Source organism: Xyrauchen texanus, chromosome 12, assembly GCF_025860055.1.
Source record: "Xyrauchen texanus isolate HMW12.3.18 chromosome 12, RBS_HiC_50CHRs, whole genome shotgun sequence".
Lineage (NCBI taxonomy): Eukaryota > Metazoa > Chordata > Actinopteri > Cypriniformes > Catostomidae > Xyrauchen > Xyrauchen texanus.
In genome coordinates this window covers 29833690-29858536 of record NC_068287.1, presented here as the reverse complement: position 1 = coordinate 29858536, position 24847 = coordinate 29833690, and the positions used below count along the sequence as shown (strand labels likewise).

The 24847-nt window shown below is 38.3% G+C and overlaps 1 protein-coding gene across 1 annotated transcript in view; it reads right to left on the bottom strand.

Moving 5' to 3' along the window:
• LOC127652340 (uncharacterized) overlaps positions 1-24847 on the bottom strand; it is a 116379-nt gene that overhangs the window by 27770 nt on the left and 63762 nt on the right. The window contains exon 3 of the mRNA XM_052138455.1: positions 20854-21020. Within this exon, the coding sequence (XP_051994415.1) occupies positions 20854-20909 (56 nt within the window). The 5' untranslated portion in view covers positions 20910-21020. The remainder of the gene's footprint in view (positions 1-20853; positions 21021-24847) is intronic.

Here is a 24847-nt window from a genome sequence, read left to right as displayed (position 1 = left end):
CTAACGTTAGCTAGGTGTGTGTGAGAGAGTGAGTGTGTGAGAGAGAGAGAGAGAGAGAGAGAGAGAGAGAGAGAGAGAGAGAGAGAGTGTGTTTGTGTGTGAGAGTGACTGTTCGTGTTTGTGTGTGTGCGCTTGTTTGTGAGAGTGTGTGTGTGTGTGTGTGTGAGAGAGAGAGAGAGAGAGAGAGAGAGAGAGAGAGAGAGAGAGAGAGTGTCACAAATCATTATAAATAGTTTCTTCAACTTATTAAAATACCTTACTTTACTGCAACTATCTGTTTCTGATTCTTTATCATATTTATAGTGTGTGATTTATAAAATACCTTATTTCCTACATCACATATTTTGATTTTGGACGTCTGGTCACTTTATATCTTATATCAGAATATTATATTAGGCTACTGTTAAGCCTACTATGAATATTAAAATACGCCGAACCATGTGTCCTGTATCATAGCTACATGAATGACCTTTGCAGCAAAAAAACTCCGCGTGAAAATCAGTTGGGTATTCAGTGAGGTATGATTAATTAAATGCGCTGACAGTTCATTGCACCTGCCATATATTGAGTGGAGCGGGTGACCAGTCTAAGATGGCGGCGCCGCGGCTCGTCCGCGCCAGTAGGCAGAAGCGGGCCCTAGGGGGCATTCACTAAAGTACAGGGGTTTCAGTACAGCGACGCACAAGGGGCGAAGTGACTGCCGTCGATAGGGCGTCTATCTATATGATATCTATGGTTTTGTCTTTCTTCTTCTATGGAATTATTGGCGGGTTGCATACCAACTTTAAGGTGCATACCGCCACCACCTGGGCTGGAGTGTGAAGTGATTTCAGTCTAGATGCATGTTAAAAGATGTCTATATTCTATTCCTAAGACCACTATGCTTAATGAATTTTAAAACTGACCTTACAATTTCCCCGGATTCTTGTTTTGTGTTTAATATGTTATTGATTGTAAATTCTTTGCATCCCATTTCCTGTAGCTCTCTTATTAACTCATTCCTTTCCTGTTCATACCTAGGACAAAATAACAATCCTCAACTGTTTCCTTTACTTGGCATACTACGCATAAGCCTGTACCATGTTTCCCTATAATATGAAGTGTAGAATTAAGTTTTGTATGTCCCATCCTTAGTCTTGTTAAAATAACCTGATTGTCTCTATTTAAATTTTGTGTCAACATACTTTGTCTTACAGTATTATGTATATTATAAAAATGTCTTCCTGTTTTACATTCATTCCAATTTCTTTGCCATTTCTGGTTGCAAGCTTCTTTAATGATACTTTTTCCTTCCATCCTACTTAATGCAACTGTAATAGTAGGGGTGTTTAGTTTAAGTGACTCTTTAGCCATTTTATCAGATCTTTCATTTCCTGGTATATCAGTGCTGGTACCCAAACAAATTTTATTATTGTTCCAGCTTGCCTTAATCTAAACAAAATATTCAATATTTCTATATAGATATCATATCTAAATGTTTGATATGTTTGTAGGCTAATAATTGATGCCATTGAATCTGAACATATCACAACTTTATTTGGCATCATTTCTTCCACCCAACTAAGAGCCATTTGAATTGCCACCAATTATCTGTTAATCTCCCATATTTTCCTATTTTAAATTCTGGAACATATATGCTGATCCAGTACGACCTATCTCTGGATTTCTTGATCCATCTGTGTATATTGGAAGAAATGCATAATAAACTGTTCTGATATATTCAATTGTATAGCTCTTAATATCAATTTGTCCTTTTTTAACACTCATGAATTTGTAAATTAACTTCAGGTTGGCTAAAAAACCAGGGGGGTATTGGAGAAATGGTAGTCGTTAATGAAAATAATATATTATTTAGCAACATTTCTGTTGCCCATTCCTTTGCATTCCATGCAAATCCTGTTCCTGTTAAGTTTATTGTTTCCCAACTCCCCTCTATCATTGCTTTTGTAAAATGATCCTGTTTATGCCCTAGTAAATTGATCCAGTAAGCAACAGATAATTTTTGACGTCTTATTTCTAATGAGGACTCTCCTGTTTCCACTTCCATTGCTGAGATTGGAGTTGTTTTAATTGCTCCTGTGATACATCTCAAAGCTCGTGCTTGAATGAAATCTAACCTTTTTAGCGTACTAGTTGATGCAGATACATATATATTGCATCCATAATCCAAAACGGATCGTAAGAGAGCACAATATATGTTGATCATAGATTGTTTATCAGTCCCCCATTCTTGGCCTACTATACATCTCATTAAATTTAGTACTTTGCTGCATTTCTCTTTAATATATTTGACATGAATTTTCCAAGTTAATTTGGAGTCAAACCATAAACCTAAATATTTAAAATTTGATACCCTTTCTAGTGGCTGTTTATATAAATAAAGTTTCATATTTTCTGAAATCCTCTTTTTAGTAAAAAACTGACAACACGTTTTGGAAATAGAGAATCTAAATCCCCACTCCACTGACCATTTCTCTACATTCTCAATTGCTTCTTGTATTTTCTTCACTATATATTTAACATTTCTTCCCCTCTTCCACATTGCTCCATCATCTGCATATAATGCTGTTTTAATTCCTGGATGAATTCCTTCAAATATATCATTGATCATTATGGTAATATAATACAGGACTTATGGCACTTACCTGTGGTGTTCCATTTTCTACATTCACCATCTGAGATAATGTATTGCCTACCTTGACTTGAATCGAACGTCCAAATAAGAAACTTAAAACCCAATTATAAAATCTTCCTTCAATTCCAATTCTTTGCAACTTTAATAGCAATCCTTCTCTCCACATCATATCATATGCTTTTTCAATGTCAAAGTATACTGCCACTAACACCTCTTTCATTGCTAGAGCCTTTTTAACATCAGTTTCTAATCTTATTAGTGCATCTAGTGTGGATCTACCTGGTTGAAAACCAAACTGATAAGGAGCTGTTAATCCTTTGCTTTCTAACACGTAATAAAGTCAATTAATGATCATTTTTTCCATAATTTTAACCATTACAAAGGTTAGACGTCAGAGCTATTGGCCTATAATTTCCAGCTATTGCAGAATCTTTCCTTGGTTTGTGAATAGGGATTACTATAGCTTGTTTCCAGGATAACGGTAGTTGTCCTTCCATCCAAATTTTGCTGAAAAGATCCAATATTACTTTAAGTATTACTTCATCCATCTGTTTAATCATAATATAGCAAATTCTATCTTTTCCAGGGGCAGTACTTCTAACCCTCATTAATACTCTTTTAAGTTCCCACATATTAAAGGTAGCATCCAAAGCTGTTTGACTATCAGTTTTTTTTTAATAAATATCTTGATGTTGCTTTAAAATTTCTTCCCTCCTTCTCTTATAATTTATTCCTAAGTTATCTGAACTGTGTGCCTTTTGAAACGTGGAAGCTAACATTTCCGATTTATCTTCTTGCGTCACTGCTATTTTCCCTTCATCTCCTATGACTGGAATATTCTGAGTTCTATAAACACCAACCATCTTTTTAAGGACACACCATACTTCTCCAAGTTGGGTTTCCCGTTCTATTGAGGAGCAGAATGATTGCCAATACTTCCTTTTAGCTTGCTTTATTATCTTCCTTGCCTGAGCCCGTTTCCTCTGATATATAATTAAAGTTATGGGTATTAAGGTTTTCTTTAGCTCTCTAAAAGCTTTATTTCTAGCTTTAACGGCTTTAGTGCATTCATCGTTCCACCATGGAACAATTTTCAACCTGCCTTTACCTTCTGATTTAGGAATGGATTCTTCAGCTGCATTTATAATAATTGCATTTAATCTGACAGAACACAAGTCTATATCATCTTCTAAGCTAAAATTCTCCATTCCATCAATACAAAAACTGTTAAATTTATCCCAATCAGCTTTATCAAACCTCCATCTATTGTGCATTATTCTATTTTGTTGATACATTTCCAATCCAACATCACGTTATTGGAAAGTGAGACTATTGTTAGATCTATACAAGAAGTTGATGAATCCCTTATATTGTATCTAGTACCCTTCCCATTATTTAAACACACTAAAGCGTATTCCTCCATAAACTCTTCTACTATCCTTCCATTATTATCTGTGCATAAACATCCCCAAAGTGAATTATGATCATTAAAATCCCCACACCATATCAAATTGCCCCCAGCCTTGATTCTTATTGTATTTAGATCATCTAATATTAACTGATTGCAAGGATTATAAAAGTTTACCACCTTTAAACCCCCTCCCTGTGTCCACACCTCTACAATCACACATTCCCCTGGAACATCTATTATTATTTCTCTAAAAGCCACCCCATCGTTAACAAATGTCCCACATCCTCCACCGTTTGTACCAACTCTATCCTTTCTAACCAACTTGTAACCAGGAATGCTAAAATTTAATTGCGGACGAAGCCAAGTTTCCTGAATACATATAATATCAGGTAAAACCGCTAGCCGACAAACAAATCTTTTAAATTCTTGTCCATTCGCAATCAAACTTCGGGCATTCCACTGTAAAATTTTCATATTTTATTTGTACCTCTTTGACTTCCCAAATGATCACCCATCCCTACTGTTCCTTCAGTTTGTCCAAATATCATTTGAATCTGTTCAACTGAAACTTCAGTAATACCCAGATGTCGGGCAGCTGCAGATATAATAATTTTCAGCTTTTCTGTTCTTTTGTCTGTTTGAGCTGAACAATTAATGACTTCTGCTATAAAAGCTACAAAATTAATTTTGTTTACCACAAGCATGTTTCCATCCTCAAGACACTTATGACTACAAGTATCTTTAGACTGGGTTATGTTATTTTCCCTCAAATTTCCATTAGTCACTTGTACTTGCTTGACTGCTTGAGCATATGATATATTCTGTACTGTTTTGAGTTTCATTGCTTCCATAGCTTGTTTTTGGGCTTTACAACCTAGAAACGCTGCACTGTGTGGTCCTCCACAATTACAACATTTGGGTTCAACCCCCTCTCCACATTGCCCATAATCATGTTCTCCACCACATTTGCAGCATCTTTTTTTCCCCTTACATACTGTAGCCACATGACCCAATCTTTGGCAATTAAAACATCTCAATGCTGGTCTCACAAATGGCCGGACCGTATAGCACATATATCCGATCTTAATACGTTCCGGTAATTTTTTACAATTGAAAGTTAGTGCAACAGTAGTACTACTTTCTTTTTTACCATTTCTACTGGAAAGCAGACGCTTCACTTCTGTCACCATGTCGTTTGTAATCTGTGCCTTTAAAACCTCATTAGATAAAGATACAGGCACCCCCATGATCACTCCTTTAAGATTATCAAATTCTCCCGGTACATAACATTTGACTGCTTTACCTCCTAGCTCTTTGATCATCAATGCAATCTCTTGTTGGTTTTTGTCAACACAAAAAAGGAGGACACGGTTGTTTGATAGATACCTTGCTGATTTAATATTTCCAATTGATTTTTTGATTATTTTTGTAAGTTTCATTGGATTATTGATGTTTTCGACTGTTCCAGAAAATGCAACCATTACTTTGTATTCTACCTCCATTTTCCTTGTTTTGTTTATTCCTACTACTCTTGTAATGTTGTCATCTGACTCAGAATCTCTATTTTTCATTTTGTTTGATGCATCAGTAATCTGTGGCCATCCCCCACTATCAATTACTGATCATCCATCATCCATACTACCTGCATCCATCTTCTCCAGTCTCCGCTCAGTTGATGCTAACCCGCCAAAACACCTCTCTCTCCTAGTCTTCCACTCCTTCCACCCAAGACAGTAGCTGTCTCGTGGTGCGGTTTTGTCTTTTCTACTCCGTTCACGAGATGAATGTGCAGCTGAGCGAGATCTGAGGGTGAGAATTAGCGTGTTAGCAAGTCTGACAAGTAAGTTTCTCTTCGATTACTATTACGTTAAGAAATCCTGATATATTCATCTTTGAAACTCTCACCTTAGTTTCTGCCTTATTTCGCTTCATATTAATGCGAAAATGACAATAACAGCAAGTTTTCTTTCAGATGTCATCAAATACCGAACCGCTCCACTGACAGCAGCACTCGCAGAAAACCACAACCAAGCCACGCCCACCAGCTCAAGTCAGTAACGTCTCGGTTACGTACGTAACCTCGGTTCCCTGAGACGAAGGGAACGAGACATTGCGTTACTAACGCATATGGGAGTGCCTTCATACACGACCTATTTGAAACCTCTCTACAATAACGCCAATATTCTAATACTGGCTATGGTGTTTGAGCCAGCCTGTTTTGGCGCGAAACTGACCGCTCGTTTTGGTGCGAACTGACCGCTATAAAACAGGTGCACAGACACCATTTCCTCAGAATTTCTGACTGAGAACAAGGAGCGCATTGCTCGTGCCTCAAGAACTCAGAGTCTTGGCTAGCGTTCGCAATGTCAAGTTCCCTTCGTCTCAGGGAACCGAGGTTACGTACGTAACCGAGACGTTCCCTTATGACTTCAGTCCACCTGACATTGCGTTACTAACGCATATGGGGAACAGAATTCCTTCACGCCGCACTACACGACATAACTTCCTAGAGAGGAAACATGGCGGCGCAGTCTCATGGGACATGTGTATGCCGCAGTGAGTGATCCTCATGATGGCCTGGAGGAGAGCACTCATAATGAATATATGAGCTATAGCCATATAGTATGAATTACTCCTTATGAACCCAGCCCGGAAGTGAGTTTATTTATAACGAAGTGCTTGTGATTTATGGCATTATAACAGCCTGAATGCAGGCGGTTGTGTAAATGATGTGGAGCCCGTACTTAAAAAGGGGCATAAGTATATATATATATATATATATATATATATATATATATATATATATATGGCCAATGAAAAGCAAGGACTTGTGAAGAAAGAGATGTTACTTCTAGGTTGTAAAACCTTGCAAACGTGTTTTGCGAGGACCATCCTGCTGCAAAACATATGTCTTGTAAGGACACACCATTCGTCCATGCCCATGAGGAGGCCATGCCTCTATTTGAGTGTGCTTAACACCAATTGGACAAGTCTGAACCTGTGATTCATAAGCCAGGGTAAGAAAGTCTTTGCTTGGTGAAGGACATCCCTTTTGCACGTCCTCCATAGCATATAAAGATCTGATCAGACAGTCTGCACTGGCAAGTATGCTCAACGTATAATGCACAGGGCATAACAAATGCAATGATTTTTCCTCATCTGAATTAAATGGAGGATGGGAGAAGGCCTGAAGATGAACCGCTTTGAAGGGTGTGGTCAGGACCTTGGGTAAATAGCCTTTCCTGGGTTTGACAGTGACTCTTGAAAGACCAGACCAAACTCCAGACATGAATTGTCATCTGATAATGCATGTAGGTCAACGACCCGTTTTTCTGAGTCCAGAGCCAGCAGTAGTGTGGTCTTAATAGAGAGCATACGCAAATCAACAGAGTCCAGAGGCTCGAAGGGGGGGGCCCTGCCCGAGCATTTAGGACTAAAGTTAAATCCCAAGTCGGGACTGTAGCCTGCTGAGATGGGTTTAATCGTCTTGCTCCTTGAAGGAACTTTATGATTAAACCATACTTGCCTATAGAGGCGCCGGTTTCATGTGCGTGATACACAGATCTAGTTGCCACATACACTTTGAGCTTTGACGGGGTGAGTCCTGCGTCTAATTACTCTTGAATAAATATTACAATTTCATGTATGGGGCAGTTTACCGGGTCCTTGCTGTGTGAGAGACACCAATCAGGGGGGGGTGACGCGTCATTCTCAACAGTGGCGGTGAATGAATTCCGCGATGAATTATTTATATATACCACAACTGTCAAATTGACTGAGCAAACCAGGACATGACAGCTCACTATTTCAGTCTGAAAGCCTTTAAGGCTAGAATTACAGCCAATATCTCTAAGCCAGGGGTTCTCAACCTTTTGCAAGCTGGGCCCCCCCAAAGCTGGTTCATTGCAGTTGGGGCCCCAGTGCCCCCCGCCCCGCCCCATGCTTTATTGTTGTTATTATTATTATTATTATTATTATTATTATTATAATTGGCAGTAGCACCAGACTTCTAATGTGAGCTTGCAGGCATTATTATTATTATTATGAGTAGTAGTAGGCCTATCATCATTACTAGGCTATGGCTATATAATTATATGAGGTTACATGCTTTATTGTTGTTATTATTATTATTATTATTATTATTATTATTATTATTATTATTATCATCATCATCATCATCAGTAGCCCTATTATCATTACTAGGCTATTGCTATAATTGGGAATTGGCACCAGACCTCTGATATTAATTTATGCTTTATTATTGTTATTATTACTAGGCCTAATAGTAGGCATCATCTACATTTTTTACAGAAGCTTGCTGGTAGGTGATGTTAATGTGAGACCTGAGCCTGCTTTGCCTTGCAAAGATCCTCAATTCTTGGCTCAATGTTTGATAAACATAGCCTCAAATCATCCTCGATTTGTGCATGATTGCGTATTTCGTTTTGAGTGCAGTCATTTTTGAGAATCCTGCCTCACACAAATATGTCGACGCGAAAGGAAGGAGAATCTTCAAGGCGACGTCACAGAGTTCAGGGTATTCCTGCATCAATGCTGCCCAGAATGATGAAAGAGGGCAGGAGCTAAAGAGTTCCTTCAGTCTACTGTCAAACTTCAGCTCAATAAGCTGTTCCTGCATATCAATTGATAGCTAGTTTGCTGTGCACACAAACGAATCTCGAACCCACGCAAAAGAGCGATAATCCTCTTTAAAGTATGTCGCAAATTGTTTTCTCATTGCTGACAGGTGCTCAGACGCTGATTGAAATAGGGAGGAGAAATCGTGTGACGTGCCTGCATCAGTGATAAAGTCTGCAAGGCTGGGGAACATGTCGCAGGGGTAGTTTTTGTGTGAAGGCGTGCACTTTGTCTGCAAGGATCAAAATATGAGTTTCGCAGCCTTGCAAAGACAGGTTGAGGCCATTCAAGCGGTCAAGTATATCGACCAAATAGGACAGAGACGCAAGCCACATAGTGTCATCCAGATGCTTCGCCAGATCTGATTTGATTTCTGTCAAAAACCACTTCACCTCCTCTCGCAGCTCATACAACCGCTGTAACACCCGCCCCCTGGAGAGCCAGCGAACTTCAGTGTGCAGAAGCAGCTGTTCGTGCCCTGACCCCATCTCCTGGCAGAGGACCCCAAACAAGCGAGAGATTAGCGGCCGTGATTTGATGAGATTTATTATTTTCATGGATTGGTTCAGCACGGAGTCAAAGAGAACCGGCATTTTTTTAGCAGCTAGTGCTTCGCGATGGACCATGCAATGTGTCCATTTCACAAGTGGAGCTACTTGCTGAACGCGAGCAGCTAGGCCACGCTCACGCCCCGTCATTGCCTGCGCACCATCCGTGCATAGGCCAACGCATCGGTCCCAAGCCAAACCATTTTCACGGATAAAAATATCAAGGACATTGAAAATGGCTTCTCCTGTAGTGTGCGACTGAAGAGGCCGGCAAAACAGGACATCCTCCTCAATCGCCTTGTCCCGCAGATACCTGACATAGGTGAGGAGCTGTGCCTGCCCAGCAATATCAGTGGATTCGGTCCAGCTGCAGCGCGTAGTAAGGACTCTTTTTACTGAACTCTATCAGTTGCTCTCTGATATCATTGGACATGTCTACAATTCTCCTAGCGACTGTGTCATTGGACAGTGGTACTGCACCGAGTTTGGCTGCTGCACTATTGCCTATCATTATTCTGCACATGTCTTGCGCTGCCGGCAAAATGAGAGTCTCGGCGATTGTATGCGGTTTACCCAGTTTACCGATCCTTTTGGCCACTACATACGATGCCTCCAAACACTGTTTAGACACAGTGCTGTGCACTGAAATGGTTGCCTGTTGCTGATGGAGGCCATCAAGCTTTCTTTTAAAATATTCAGCTGGTTTATTTTTAATGCCAGCATGCTTTGTTTCGAGGTGCCTTTTTAATTTGCAGGGCTTCATACTGTCGCTTGCCAGCACCTCGGCACACACGACACACTGAGGTCTCAGATCAGCCGTGACTGTAAACCCAAATTGCAGGTATGCTTCATCGCACCTTCGAAGCTTTTTTGCAGCTGGTGGTGCGTCGGTTGGCTTGTTGGTCCTCACAAGAAATTTCTCCATTTTGATGTGTTTTCAATAAAGTTTAGGCAATATGTAACTGTGTGTGTGGTGTATGTTGAGAGACATATCAGGGGCTAATCAGTCGGAACTTAGGCACAATCTTTAATTAAATGAACAAAATAATTATTTTGCAGACAATTCAGATTTTATTTTAATACTTAACGATTGTAGTCCTCGTCAGTGTGTGTGTGTGTGTGTGTGTGTGTGTGTGTGTGTGTGTGTGTGTGTGTGTGTGTGTGTGTCTTAGTCGTGTGGGTAGTTTTAGCTAAGTGTAGCTACTGCCTAGCAGTTAAAAAAAAAATACTAGCTAGGGCTGAGATTTGATCTAATCTTAAAAAAGAATGTTTGTGGGTTTAGTCTTTAAAAAGACTGTTGGGGTTTTGTAGTAAAGGCCTATGTAAATTGAGATTGATAAGACTAGCGAGAGCTGGCACAAGCGAACTTGGCAAGAGACTAGACTAGAGTGAATGGAAAGCTATGTCGTGAGTCAATTTAAATGCAGTGATTTATTTTTGTGTGAGAGTGAGTGAACATTTAAATTTATACCCCGCTCTGTAAGCCAGGGCGGGAACGGCGGCGGCCATGCGCATGCGCGAATCATTTGCAGCCTGGACGCGGAGGGGTGTGTGTCTCCTCTCTGCTCTGACTGCTGCGCAAGGCTACTGAGAGACTGACCGCCTGTGAGTGCTTTTGGACGGGAGAGGGGCTCACGGCAGCACCCGCTGTTCGTTGAGCATAGTAGGCCTAACTGCAGAGTGATTTGTGCTTTCGAGTCTCCAAACACCACAAAAGTCTCCAAAAACACCAGTAAAAGTCGCTGGATTTTACGCTTTTGACAAAAAAAAAAAGCCGCCAGGAGGATGATTTGTTTGTGTTATAATCAGTGCTTGAAGTGGGGGGAAAGGTGGCGGCACTCTTTTTGCACTGGCAAATCATGACATTTTTACAGTGAAAAACAAAACTTGGAGATATTGCTGTTACAACAATGTATTGTTATTTATTTAGCATAGCGCATCTCACAGCAATACTCAATCGTGTTTTGAATGATTCAGTGTTGTGAACGAATCGGTTGAGTCAAAGATTCAATGACCCATTCACAAACATCTGTCTCATTCTTGATGAATCGGCCGTTTGAACGAATCGTTTGAATGAACGACTCAATGACTCGCTTAACTCTTTCCCCGCCAAACACGGAATTTTCCGGGTTTTATGAAAAAACGCTTCCCTGCCAAACACGGAATTTTCCGGGTATCCGTGTTTTAGGTGGTATACGGTAAGGAAGACCCGCGCGCATGTTTTGAAAGAGTACGGAACTCTTTGATCAAAGAAACAGACTGCGATCGTCTCAAACGTGAAGAAGTGGAACACCATACTAATACTAAAGCACTTGTTTGATTAAAAATGCCTTTTTCACAGATTTTTGTCCGAAATGTTGTTTTTGACAAAACCTACCTCGTTTTTTTTGCCTAAAAGCAGAGGCTCAGATCTTTATTTTGATATATAGCATCTTCATATATTCATGGAAGAAAATATTCTGCGGGCCATTAAAGTTTAGCGAAAATCGTCAAAAACCCTGGCGGTGGCTGGCAACTTTTTTTAAAAAACGCTGGCGGGGAAAGAGTTAATGAAACCGCTTATGCTGATCACCTGCATTTGTGCTCACTATCGACAAACCAATCAAATTTGTTCAAAACTTTTTTTTTTAAATCAGTCCAAACACATTTTAATTTTTATTCAGGAGTTATGTATATACAAAGCTATAACTTTTTATGACAGTAGTTTAGTGATAAAAAAATGTGCCCAAAAATTTTTTTTTTCCAGTTTCTTTCCCCTTCCATTGTAGCCAACTCGAAAAGTTGGGTGTCCATTACACACCGCCCCCCAACCTGTGTTGGAAGCATCCGTGGTCACCCCTTTTCGCCTGACAACTTGGGACTTCGAGTACCAGAGGGGACGGTGAGTATTCTCCACTGAGGCAAATAGATTGATTTCTGCTTTGCCAGATATTTCCCAAATCCTCAATACAGTTTGAGGGTGAAGTCTCCTGAATTCTGCCTTGGCGGTTTTATATATGCCACAACTGTCTAAGTAACTGAGCTAACCAGGACATGACAGTTTGATATTTCTGACTGAAAGCCTTTAAGGCTAGGAATACAGCCGATGGCTTTAGGCACTGCGTGACACTTGCCCCAGCGCGACACCTCGCTGGTAAAATGCAAGAGGATCTGTCCGTGGTGCTGAACAGAGGCTGGATATAGTGATGCGCATGTGTCATTGGCGCTAAGCACGTCGCGCCACACGGCGCTTCAGCCAGCACTCAAGAGATCTTGAGTGCCGCCGCCACAAATCCCAGTGCTTTCTGAAACAAATTTCAGTGGAAATGTTCTCCCCAGTTTTAACTGAGATGGACACTGTAAAATGGCTGAAGCAGTAAAACTGTGCTGGCATAAAAAAACCTCTGATTGCGGCAGTACCAGCCAATTGTCGAGGTAGTTTAGGATGCATGCCGCTCAGTCTCAGAGGGGCGACAACCGCATCAATGCACTTTGTGAATGTGCGAGGAGCCAAAGACTGTCCGAAGGGCAGGACTATGAAATGATACGTTGTTCCCTCGAACGCGAATCTCAAAAACATCCTGTGATGTCGTACAATTTGGATATGATAGTACGCATCCTTCAGATCTATCAACGCAAACCAATCATGTGGGCATACATGCGATAAGATCCTTTTCTGAATAATCATTTTAAATAGGCGCTTACAAATGCGTGATTAAAATGTCTCAGATGCAGGATTGGCCGAAGCCCGCCGTCTTTCTTTTGAACAAGAAAATAACGGCTGTAAAACCATTTTGTGCTTGACAATTTGGCACAATCTCGATCGCGTTTTTCACGATAAGAGGTGTATTTCAGCTCGTAACACTGGCGCGTCATCGGACGAAACCGTGGAAGACAGAACGCCGTTGAAACGGGGTGGCCGGTGTGCAAAAAAGGATCGTGTAACCTTGTTTGATCGTTTTTGCACCCATTCTGAAATACCTGTTAGGGATGGCCACGCATCCGCATAATGGGACAGAGGGCAGTTTGGTTTTCTCACTGTATGATATGATGCGACGCTAGGGAAGCGGTTGCGCATAATGTGTGTGCTTTGAAGAGGAAAAGGGGGCTCTTTATTGAGAATGTGTGAGCATCTCGTGCATTTGCAACGAATGCTGTATTCTTTTTTTTGCACTTATTGCATTTTTATTTTTATTATTGCATTTATTTGAGGGCAAGACACAGAAACAACATTTTGAATAACAATATCCCTTTCCCGACCAACAAAAGTGGGGAGATGGGGAACAGTGTTTTGTGTATCTCCAATCGAGCCTTTTTTGGAGCAGACCCGGAGGGAATCGCGGGCTCTGCTTTCCGCTTCAAATGCTATTGCCCGTCAGGAGCGCTTTGCTGCGTGTAATGATACGCAGGTGCCTGTGAGGCTTTTAGTCGCGCGCTGACTCGAACCGGCTGTGATATACTCCATGTGGGCATAAAGTGTCTCATAGCCTGTGACTGCTGCTGAATCGTGACATAACGCTCAGCAAACTTATTCATAGAGCCGCCAAAAAGGCCGGCTGGAGACACAAGAGCATCTAAAAGAGTGGCTTTTTCTTTATCACTCATTTCTGCCCTGGAGCACCGCCATTGTGTGGAGTGCTGATCCAGCTTGTTCTGCTGCTGAGTAAGCTTTTCCCGCCAGTGCGGACGTTTGTCGACACGGTTTGGAAGGATGTACATGTTACTCGCTGGGCAGAGGTGTGCCGCTACCGCCTCCTCCACAGGGGGTAATTGGGCATAACCGTTTTCTTTCCCAAAGAAATGATCCACATTAAAGAGGATGGCGTCACTGCGTGAGCGCGCCACATAAGGTCGCGCGCCAGGACTTGAATAGCTTTCATTATGAACTTCGGGGAAGAAATGTAAGGGATGCTGCCGTTTAACGGCGCCCGCACTGCTGGAACAATTCATCGAGGCGAGACGGTTCCTCTGGGGAAGACCAGTCAGGGTGAAGCTCTTCGGAGCATCTCCATGTCAGTGGCGCGTGCACGTTCCTTGCCCTCACTGGGGGAGGGGCGGCAGCATTATCCACTGACCATTTGCCTGATGTAGCGATAGACATGACATCGTCATCATCCCCAGCGTCAGATCCACCAAACGAGATGAGGCCGCACGCTCATCAGAGGGCCGGAGCTCGTCTCGCACATAGCGTATGGGGATATATGCGCTTCGTGGAGATTGAAGGGCTCGTGGGGCATGTGCCGGCACGAAATCCACCTCAAGTTCGTCCTGCTCGGCCTCGCGGCCCCGCCGTGCCTCCTTGTGTGAACCCTCGGGAACCACAGAAGAGGCTGGTGGGAGGGCGCGAGAGGCTGAATCGTCCCTCAGAACGAGGGCGATTCGTGAGCGAAGCGACTTGAGATTCATGTCCTTACAGTGAGGACGGTCTGTCTCCATGAGAGCTAACTCTGCGTGGGCGCAGACAGAAAACGCAGCTCTCATGCTTGTCTGACAGCGGGATGTGTCTCTCACACAAGGAACACTTATGGAACAACATCTTGAAAAAGATGTGAACACGTAAGTGGCTCTTCTAGATATATAAATATAAATATAGATTTATATTTATATAACTTATATAACTTACATTTATACACACAAGTACAATTTTGCTTTAAAAGGATACTCTACACCTGCCGACGCGCTGCGGAGAATCAGGATGCTGAGGTCCGTTCACCAGCGAAGCGTCAAGCGGCGAGGCGGAGTGATGTTCGCCGGAGCACTGCAGGGGAGCGGAGAGTCTTCTCGCTGCCGTGAAGATTCCATCCGCTGACTGGTGTGAATCGACGCCGAAGGCAGAGGGCTTCGAGACAAGAGGTAATCCCTGTCTTGAAGGAAGAAATTCTGAGGAAATGGTGTCTGTGCACCTGTTTTATAGCGGTCAGTTTGCGCCGAAACGAGTGGTCAGTTTCGCGCCAAAACAGGCTGGCTGAAACACCATAGCAAATATTAGAATATTGGCGTTATTGTAGAGAGGTTTCAAATAGGTCGTGCATGAAGGCACTTCCATATGCGTTAGTAACGCAATGTCAAGTGGACTGAAGTCGTAAGGGAACTAATCTATTTACAATGAGGTGAACTTAAACTGAGCATGGGCTTTTTTACATGGGGCGTAAAATAAAAAAATGTCTTATGGTGTCCAGAGACAGTAGAATAAAAAAAAAAACAATACAATATATATATATATATTTATATATATATATATATATAAATACATATATATATATATATTATATATATATATATATATATATATATATATATATATATATATATATATATATATATATATATATATATAATGTAAATAAAATAAAAGTCAGTCTCATTATAAGCTGAAATTCCTGAAAAAGAAACGTTGGCATGACTAGTGCAGAATAATATTTTATTGTTATTTCTTTAAAAAAAATAAGCAGTGAAACAATCGTGTTTAAAAATATGATTAAAAATGCATTTTTCCACAAAATCAAAGTCATTGGGTGTAACTAACATGTAAGTAGTTATTTTGTTGTTTATTTTGACCATAAAAAAAAACAAAAACAGAGCTCCAGACTCCTTTAGACCCTCAAGACTGAGCGTGAAGTTTTAAAAATAATTTTGTTCATGTGGTGTAACCCTGAGAAAACTTCTTGATATTTCTGACTCAAAAATACATAATATTTATAATAATATATATTTTTTCAGGTAGTCTTAGTCATGTCATGTTTGGAAGTCTGTTCATATTTTAAGTTCCTTATTTAGTTTATTGAGTTACTTTCTGTTACTTTTTTATATATCTGCAGCTCTCACAACTCAGTTCACTGAGTCTGCACATTACCAATAATGTACCACTAATTATAATCTGCAAGATGATCAGACTTTTTTGTAATCGCTCTTCTGTTGCAATAAGGGTTTGAAAATATTATCTTATAACAAGTTAGAAGTGCCATTTTGCTTGTCTTCTGTCAATGTTTAACTGAAACTCCTGAAGGTCTCCACCCTTAAAGCAAATAAAACAAAACAAACAGACAAATTATTCAACTCCAAAGTACAAATGTATGGAATGATGTTCCGGACATTATTCAAAAGGAATTGCAAATTGTACACATACTTACACAACACAATAATTATATACAATGTACAGTAAACAATACACACAATATACAATACAATAAGTAGGAGTATATGAAATATATATATATATATACTGTATATATATCTATGAAGTAGTATATTGAGGAGAATATGTTGACAGTCCAGTGTGAGATTATAGATGAATAAAGTGCAGTGCTAATTATTGATCTTGATAGACTGTGAGTGATGTCACTTCCCAAGACAAACACGCCCCATAGCATAATCCCACCCTTGACCCTGATTGACAGGTTTCTGTGTAAGGCATCGGAAATGGAAATACTAAGGGAATTAGTATTCCATTTGAGTTTTGGCTGGCTACATACGCGAAGCTGAGAAAGTGAAAAAGCAGACGTGGTAATTGAAATTGCTATTTAAATATGACAGGGCCAAAACTCGTAAGATATGGGAAACACAGTTGCAAACGGACTTTGCTTTTCCATTTGAAATCTGGCAGTCACTGTGCGTTCGCTTAAACGAAAATGCAAACCGTAATGCGCGATTTGCAATTGCGTTTGGATTATGTCACATTTTATGCGTCCACAAATTGAAAACGCAATTGCAAATACAATTTGCAATTCCTTTTGAATAATGTCCGGAATATCATTCCATACAAATGAGCTGTTACCAGACTGCTTTTAAAAATATAAAAAAAACTCTCCATTAAGAATCATAAAGTCTTGACACATGACATGCACAAACATGATTGCTGCTTCAAATCTTTTGAAGATATTTGTGATATGAAATTTTAAATCATATGTACGTGTATATACAAAGAACAAAGAGTTACAATCTTAGATCTCCACCAGTGTTTAATGACTTTTAAATGATATCCAATAACTATTAAAATCAGGCTAAATTCTCAAGTGTTGAGAATGTTAATGCATATTATTATTAATATGTGTCCTGGACCACTGTTCCAGGCAACCATATGTTGAAATGCTATATATATATGCAGATATTAAATTGGAATGCAAATATTAAATGCTCACCTTAACTTCTCAATCTTGAGCAGTTATTTTTAATATAAACATTTTATTAAATCACCTTTATTTTCCAATTGTATATCTAAGGAAGAAAGAGCTGCTCCAAAACTTCCTGGCTCTTCCTGAACCTCCATATTCCTATGCATAAGGAATCATGAATCTTCTGCCAGGCCTCCAGCTCAGATTTCCACAGAGCTGCTCTGGAGCGGATGAGCTTAGAGGCCTCACTCTTACTCCCTTTTGCCAGACTTATACTGTCTTTGCAAATAAAAAAGACATCCAAGCCAATAAAGAGGGCATTTAAAGTTATAAAACCAGCTCTAGCAGACTTTGAGAGTGCAAGCGGCGTCCCTTTTGCCAGCTGCCCAATGTCAGGCAGGTCTGCAGCTAGCTTGGGAATGTTGCGAGCACTTTGTGCTTCCTGCAGCCCTACCTTGGTTACAGTCACAATCACCTCTTCACTTTTGAGCACTTTTACAGCTGAAGCTGCATCCACCAAGGCATCAATACCTTTGCCCACTGCTCCAACACGGGCAATCAACTTCACAGCTCCAAACATATCGACCACATTAGGCCCCTCTAAACGCTCCATACTGCTGGCCTTCTCCAGACAGTCTAGAATCTTCTGCACATCATCCATGTATCTCTGGAAAATGCTTTGTGCATTTGTCCCATGGTGATTGTTGACTGCAGCTTCAGTAATGCCTGTGACCAGACTATTGACACCACTGGTCACCCCCAGACTAACCCCTGTTATAGTGAGTGCCAAAGACACCCCTGCAGTGACAGGGGCAAGAGCGAGACCAACAATGGACAAGACACCTCCTGCTAACCCCACTGAACTTCCAGCCACAGTGGAGATACTGGCCCCCATCTTCATCCTGTCCAGTTGTACTGCATTGCCCTCCAGATCTGACAGGAACTGCTCCATTCTAGAGTGACGCTGACTAAATAAACCAATGAAGTTCAGAGCATTTTTCTGAAACATGAATGTCAGCCTGGTATGCTGGTCCATCCTGGACAGGAGGAAAAAAGACAGAGTTGAAACAGAAAAAACAAACTGATTTCGATTGAAAGGAGTAAAAGAGGTTTTACCTTATTTCCCATAACTTTTTAAATGATCAAGCATTTTTTGCATGGAGTTTTCACTTAAGTTCAAACTGAACTTCACAACTTCACCATTCTTCCATCTGTAAGGACACAGATACACACTTAGTTATAACATTAATTGACTCATCACAGTTTCTTTAATTCAAACTTGAGTAACAGAAGAGAACATGAACATTAAACATGAACATTTCTAACACTCACTCATGGAAGCCTCCAGACCACAAAACACTATTGGATCTGTGAGAAAAAATAAATAAATGGCAACATTTTTTACAAAGACTTTTCAGATCTGATTATACAAATGCACCTTAGATAATTTATTAAATGTGATCTTTTTGTGAAAATTATATAATTAAATTACTCTTCAAATTTGTTCTATTAGATTTTTATTTCAAATTATTTCTCTCAAATTGTAAAATATATGTATTATTCACACTGATATGCAAAGATAATCAAACAACTGTTCTTTTCTAAAGGACAGTATCACAAGGAGTTCAGAACTAACTTTTTCTCCATTCGTTCACAAAGCTGTTTTGTGGTGCGAATGTATTTGTCTAGTTGAAAGGCCAAGACATCCACATTACTGAGTACAGGAAGGAAGAAATCTTTTGAATTTCTTTTAAAGTGGATGAGGAGAGGGCATGCCATTCTTGCAGCTGTGATGACCGCTCGCACACTTGCAGGGCTCTCTCCCTTCGGCAGAAAACTCTGTCCAGTGAAGACAAATAATGATGTGACTGTTAACTTCTCCACTGCATCCAAGAAGTGGTCAAGTTTCTCCAGCCCCTCAAGAGTGTCATTCAGGACGGCACCCAGTTTTTTCAACAGCACCTGATATCTGGAGTCAGCTGTGACCTGAGTTATACCACTCCACAGGTACATCCCAAAAGCTTTGGCTTTGTTTTCTGAGCGCCTAACATGGTCAAACTGAAGACTGATTTTGTCTGCCTGGTCCTTGATGTCTCTCATCTTCTCGAGCTCTGTCTCTCTCTGAAGGGTCCATTTATACTCTTTATCACAAAAGTCTCTCACTGTATGAATGTAGCTGAGTGTGTCCACAACATAATCTGACAGTAGGATCTGTAATTGTTCCCTGTGCCAAAAAGTTAAATCAGAGAAAGTTAGTAGCGATATTGCCTTGGTGAATAGAAAGGTGATTAATATATGACCCATCATTTCAGCCTTCTTTGGTCATGTGTCATTAAATCTTAAACTACTGGTAGACTATCCTGATCATAACTGTCAGATTTTCCGAATAAACGGCACTATGAGAGTCTTCCTACCACACAAAAACAAAACTATCCTGCAAATTGGGTGTAGTTCCTTGAAGAAGAACATAGGTTGTGTTCTAGTCTTGACCACAGTTTTTGTGCACTTAATTAGGGATGGCTAACTATACAGGTTTCTCGATTTGACTTAATTCCGATTCACAAGCTGTCGATTTGATTCCAATTTCGATACAATTTGATTCTGATAAATTTGGGTATATTTCAGTTATAATGTCCATTTGGCTCATATATAAAAGAAATGCGCTCTTAGCTACTGCTGTTAGTTTTACTACTAACTTGGTACATTACGAAAATATGTTCTGAAAGTGCGGTTCACAATAACGTTGTCGCATGTCAGAAGCTGAAGAAGGATATTTTATGGGGCCTATAAATATAATATATATATATATATATATATATATATATATATATATATATATATATCTATCCCCTAACCCTTAAACCTAACCCACAAAAAAAATTAAAAAAATAAAATAAAATAATCTCTCTTTTTTTGTAAAATTATTATTATTAAGTGATTTGAACTATGGGGTCACTAGAATTGTCTTCATAAACCACATTTATAGCATAATACCCTTGTAATTACCAGTTTGTAACCTAAAAAGACACACACCTTTTGTCAAAGTGTAGCATTTTCTTAATGTTTAAATACATATCTAAATGCAGAACTTGTGACAAAATTTAGAAATCATCTTCAACTAGGGAACCTATGATTTTAATTTCATCTGGTTTAAAAAAAATTAATGGACAGCACAATTTGATTCTAGAGACTTTACGCTTTCAAACGGTATATCATTTATGAGAATTGGTTCAGTATTTGAGAAAATATTCATAAGAAAATTAAAAAAAGGTCGATTTTCAAGCTCAAGGTCCTCCAAAAAACATCCAAAATGCACATCTTTGGTGCTTTTAAATTTAATTTAAAGTGGTTACATTACTTTTATAACATTTAAAAGAATTACAAGTTTATTGTTTTTGTCACTTTTTAATGGGAACAACTGGAACATGATTTAATGAACAGTGCATAAGGGTTAACTCGTGTTAAAACAGCTAACAATTAGCTAACTCTTTTCCCATCTATTTAAAGTTATTTTGAGATAAATCTACCCACCTGGTGTCCATCTTGGTTTCATTAAATCTGCCGATGGAAAGCTCGGATGTTGACATTCATAAACACACTGAAGGGAGAAAAGCAGGAAATCTTATGTTTGTGCTCTGCTGGATGCGGGAGTGTTTTCTGTGAGTTTCGCTTTCTTTCCTGCACCTTTAATGCCCCGCCTGTAGAGAAGTTTTTGGTTTGTTTGTTTGTTTAATGAAAGAAAAACTTTTTTTTACAACAACTTCAGGATCAATTATACCAGATATACATACAAATAAATAAGTTATTAAACCAAATTAGGATACATAAGTATATTCAACAAACATAATCAAGGACATAAGAATAAAATAAAAATAAAAACAGATTTAAGGAATTAAGGACAACAGGACAGAGAAACACAGATTAATAATATAAACACATAAATGTAGGGCCTACAGTAATAAAATGAAAGCATCGCGTTATATATATATAGATCAGTAGTAGTTGGTGTTTTAATGCGCATGCGTAGAACTATTCACATTTTAATTTTTTATTTTATTAATGTAGCGTACTTAACGGTCATTAATACAGTATATATTCACATAACACACACATTTTTATATTGTGGCTGCACAGCTAATTAAAATAAAATCGTGGTATGAAATTGTGCTATTATTTACCCACAAACGATTTAATTACATTAATAGATCAACCCGTTCGCTTCAAAGTCTATGCACGCTGGTCTATCCTGTCTGTATACAGCGTATACAGAGCGGTTCAGTATGGAGGACTAAACATGCAAAAATAATAAATAAATACATAAATAAATAAATGTAATAATAAGAAAATAAATAAAGGATAAATGTCTTGATAAAACAAATATAATTCGTTTTTAATGAAAGTTATTCCTGAATTTATTTTTGTATGACTTTTGTTTTCCTTTATTTATTATTTTCTCTTTTTATTTATTATTTTCTCTTTTTATTTTTATTCTTTGATTTGTTTTTGTTTTTTTATTATTTATTTATGCATTCATTTATTTTTACATTTATTTATTCCCACATGTATTTATTTATTCTTACATTTCTGTCTCTTGTATGATAATGTTGTGGGTGTGTCCTGCTTACCATTGGCTTATTGTAGATTGAAGCGTGTGCTCGATTACTCATGACTTGTTTTGATGTGACGTTAGTTCATAGCCATATCGCGTGTAAACTAAAGCTATTTGTGGGGCAATAAACTTAAGAGCTTCAGTCAAGCTAAGATGTATTGGTTATACTACAATCACAAAATAAATGGGGAGCTGTTTCTTCAACAAAAACACAAAATGAGCAAGTTTCATAAATGATATGATTTAACCTTGTCCTTTTCTTTTTTTTTCTGTGTATATAACTTCATATTTTGATGTCTGCAAATCCATAATATTGTTTACTGTTGTTATGATCATTGTAAAAGATACAACCATGCTTCATTTCCCTGATCGTTTATGCATAGGCCTATAACCTATATAAATCTATAGCTGACGCTTCACATATATCTAGAGAGTTGCGCGACATGCTAATGAAGTGGATAATCACGCATCAAATAACTGTTTCATATAGAGTAGAGGTGCGTATTGATGTTTTAGGAGAGCTGTAGGCCGGTATGAATGTAGAAGCACATCCTGGATTGTTAAACTCTCTGCAAAACGAGTCAAAGGGTGCTAAGGTGGGACGTCCATCTGCTTCCGATAATACTATTGAGCTCTCGACCAATGATGCACTGGAGCTACGTAAGGACCGCCTCCCTCATTTCCATGTTGCACACAGAAAAGTAAAAATAAATACATGTATAAATAAATAAATATATACGGGAATATATAAATATGGAAATAAATATATGTGGGAATAAATAAATATGCAAAATAAATTAACACATAAATAAAAAAATATGCAAAATAAATGAATAAATAATTAAAATTTAAAAAGAATAAAAATAAAGTTAAAAATAAATATAGAAAATAATAAAGAAATAAAGTCATACAATAATAAATTCAGGAATAAATTTAATTATTAACTAATTATTTGTTTTATCAAGACATTTATTCCTTTATTTATTTTTGTATTATCACATTTATTCATTTATTATTTATGCATGTTTAGTCCTCCATAGGTTCTGTGCTCCACAACACCATCCGGATTCGTGTGCTGAGCGCATAATTTTTAAAGCACTCCAGATTCACTTTGATTTCACTTTTGCATACTTCCAAGTATGCTTGGCCACTAGATGTTAATATCCAAATAATTCCCCATGGCATTTATGTACAGCGGAGGAGATGTAAAAATGAGGATCACATTATAGTGAGGAGCAGGGATTGATTTGGAGGGGGCATACGAAATACATTTGCAAGATATACAAAAATCACCCCGCTTGTAAAACCACCATTCCACCTAACATCCCCTTTAGAACAATTGTGTCATGTATTACTTAAATAGGCCTATAATATTATATTTGCATGATTAGTTCTAAGACATTTGAAAACAGACTTTAAATAAGGGCGATTAGCCGATCAGAATTAAGAGTTCAACATGTGCCAGATTTCTATAGGTGAAATCTCCCAATGAGACCTGGAAACACATGTACAGTTTATATATATATTCTGACAGGGTGACGCTTTAAACGCGCAATCTGGCAACCATGAGCGCGTGAGCTTTCTCTCCACTGAAAAAAGATGCTGGTTTTCAGAAAACCCTGTAAAACTGGTAGGCCGATGTCAGAGTTTGCGATGGATTAAATTGTCCTTCCTAGGGTTCACATGAAACTTAAGCAACAAGTTCTCAAATATTTCATGCACTTTCAAACATGGAAAAAAGGCATGTCTGCAGTAAGAATGCGATCTAGAAAATAGCCCTTTTCATGATCATAATGTGGATTCTTTTCACAAAAGTAATCATAAAATACAACATAGGGTAACAGGTGAATATTATTAAGGTTCAATGAAGTGATGCTCATTTTTGTCAAAATGTATTAAATCTATGAAAAAAAAAAAAAAAAAGACGCAATTCACACAAACCATTTAGCCTACTTGAATACACCGCTTCTATTTTGAACATTTTTCAATTGTTGAGTTTAGTCACAATGATATTTTTTTCTGGGGCGTAAAGTAAAAAATGTCATATGGTGTTTTTACAGACACAGTAAAAAATAAATAAATAATATATAAATATATAAATATATATATATATATATATATATATATATATATATATATATATATATATATATATATATATATATATATATATATATATATATATATGTGTGTATATATATATATATACATGACTAGTGCAGAATAATATTTTATTGTTATTTCTTTAAAAAAATAAGCAGTGAAACAATCGTGTTTTAAAATATGATTAAAAATACTTTGTCCACCAAATCAAAGTCATGTCATGTGTGGAAGTCTGTTCATATTTTAAGTTCCTTATTTAGTTTATTGAGTAACTTTCTGTTCCTTTTTTATATATCTGCAGCTCTCACAACTCAATTCACTGAGTCTGCACATTATGAATAATGTGCCACTAATTATAATCTGCAAGATGATCAGACTTGTTTTGCAATAAGGGTTTGAAAATATTATCTTATAACAAGTTAGAAGTGCCATTTTGCTTGTCTTCTGTCAATGTTTAACTGAAACTCCTGAAGGTCTCCACCCTTAAAGCAAATAAAACAAAACAAACAGACAAATTATTCAACTGTACAATACAAATGAGCTGTTACCAGAGTGCTTTTAAAAACATTAAAAAAAACACTCCATTAAGAATCATAAAGTCTTGACACATGACACGCACAAACATGATTGCTGCTCCAAATCTTTTGAAGATATTTGTTATATGAAATTTTAATATTAAATTTGTATACAAGAAGAACAAAACGTGGATTATTTTCACAAAATTAATCATAAATACAATAACAGAGGGTAACAGGTGAATATTATGGCCATGTAGGGGTCATTGAAGTGACACTCATTTTTGTCCAGATCTAT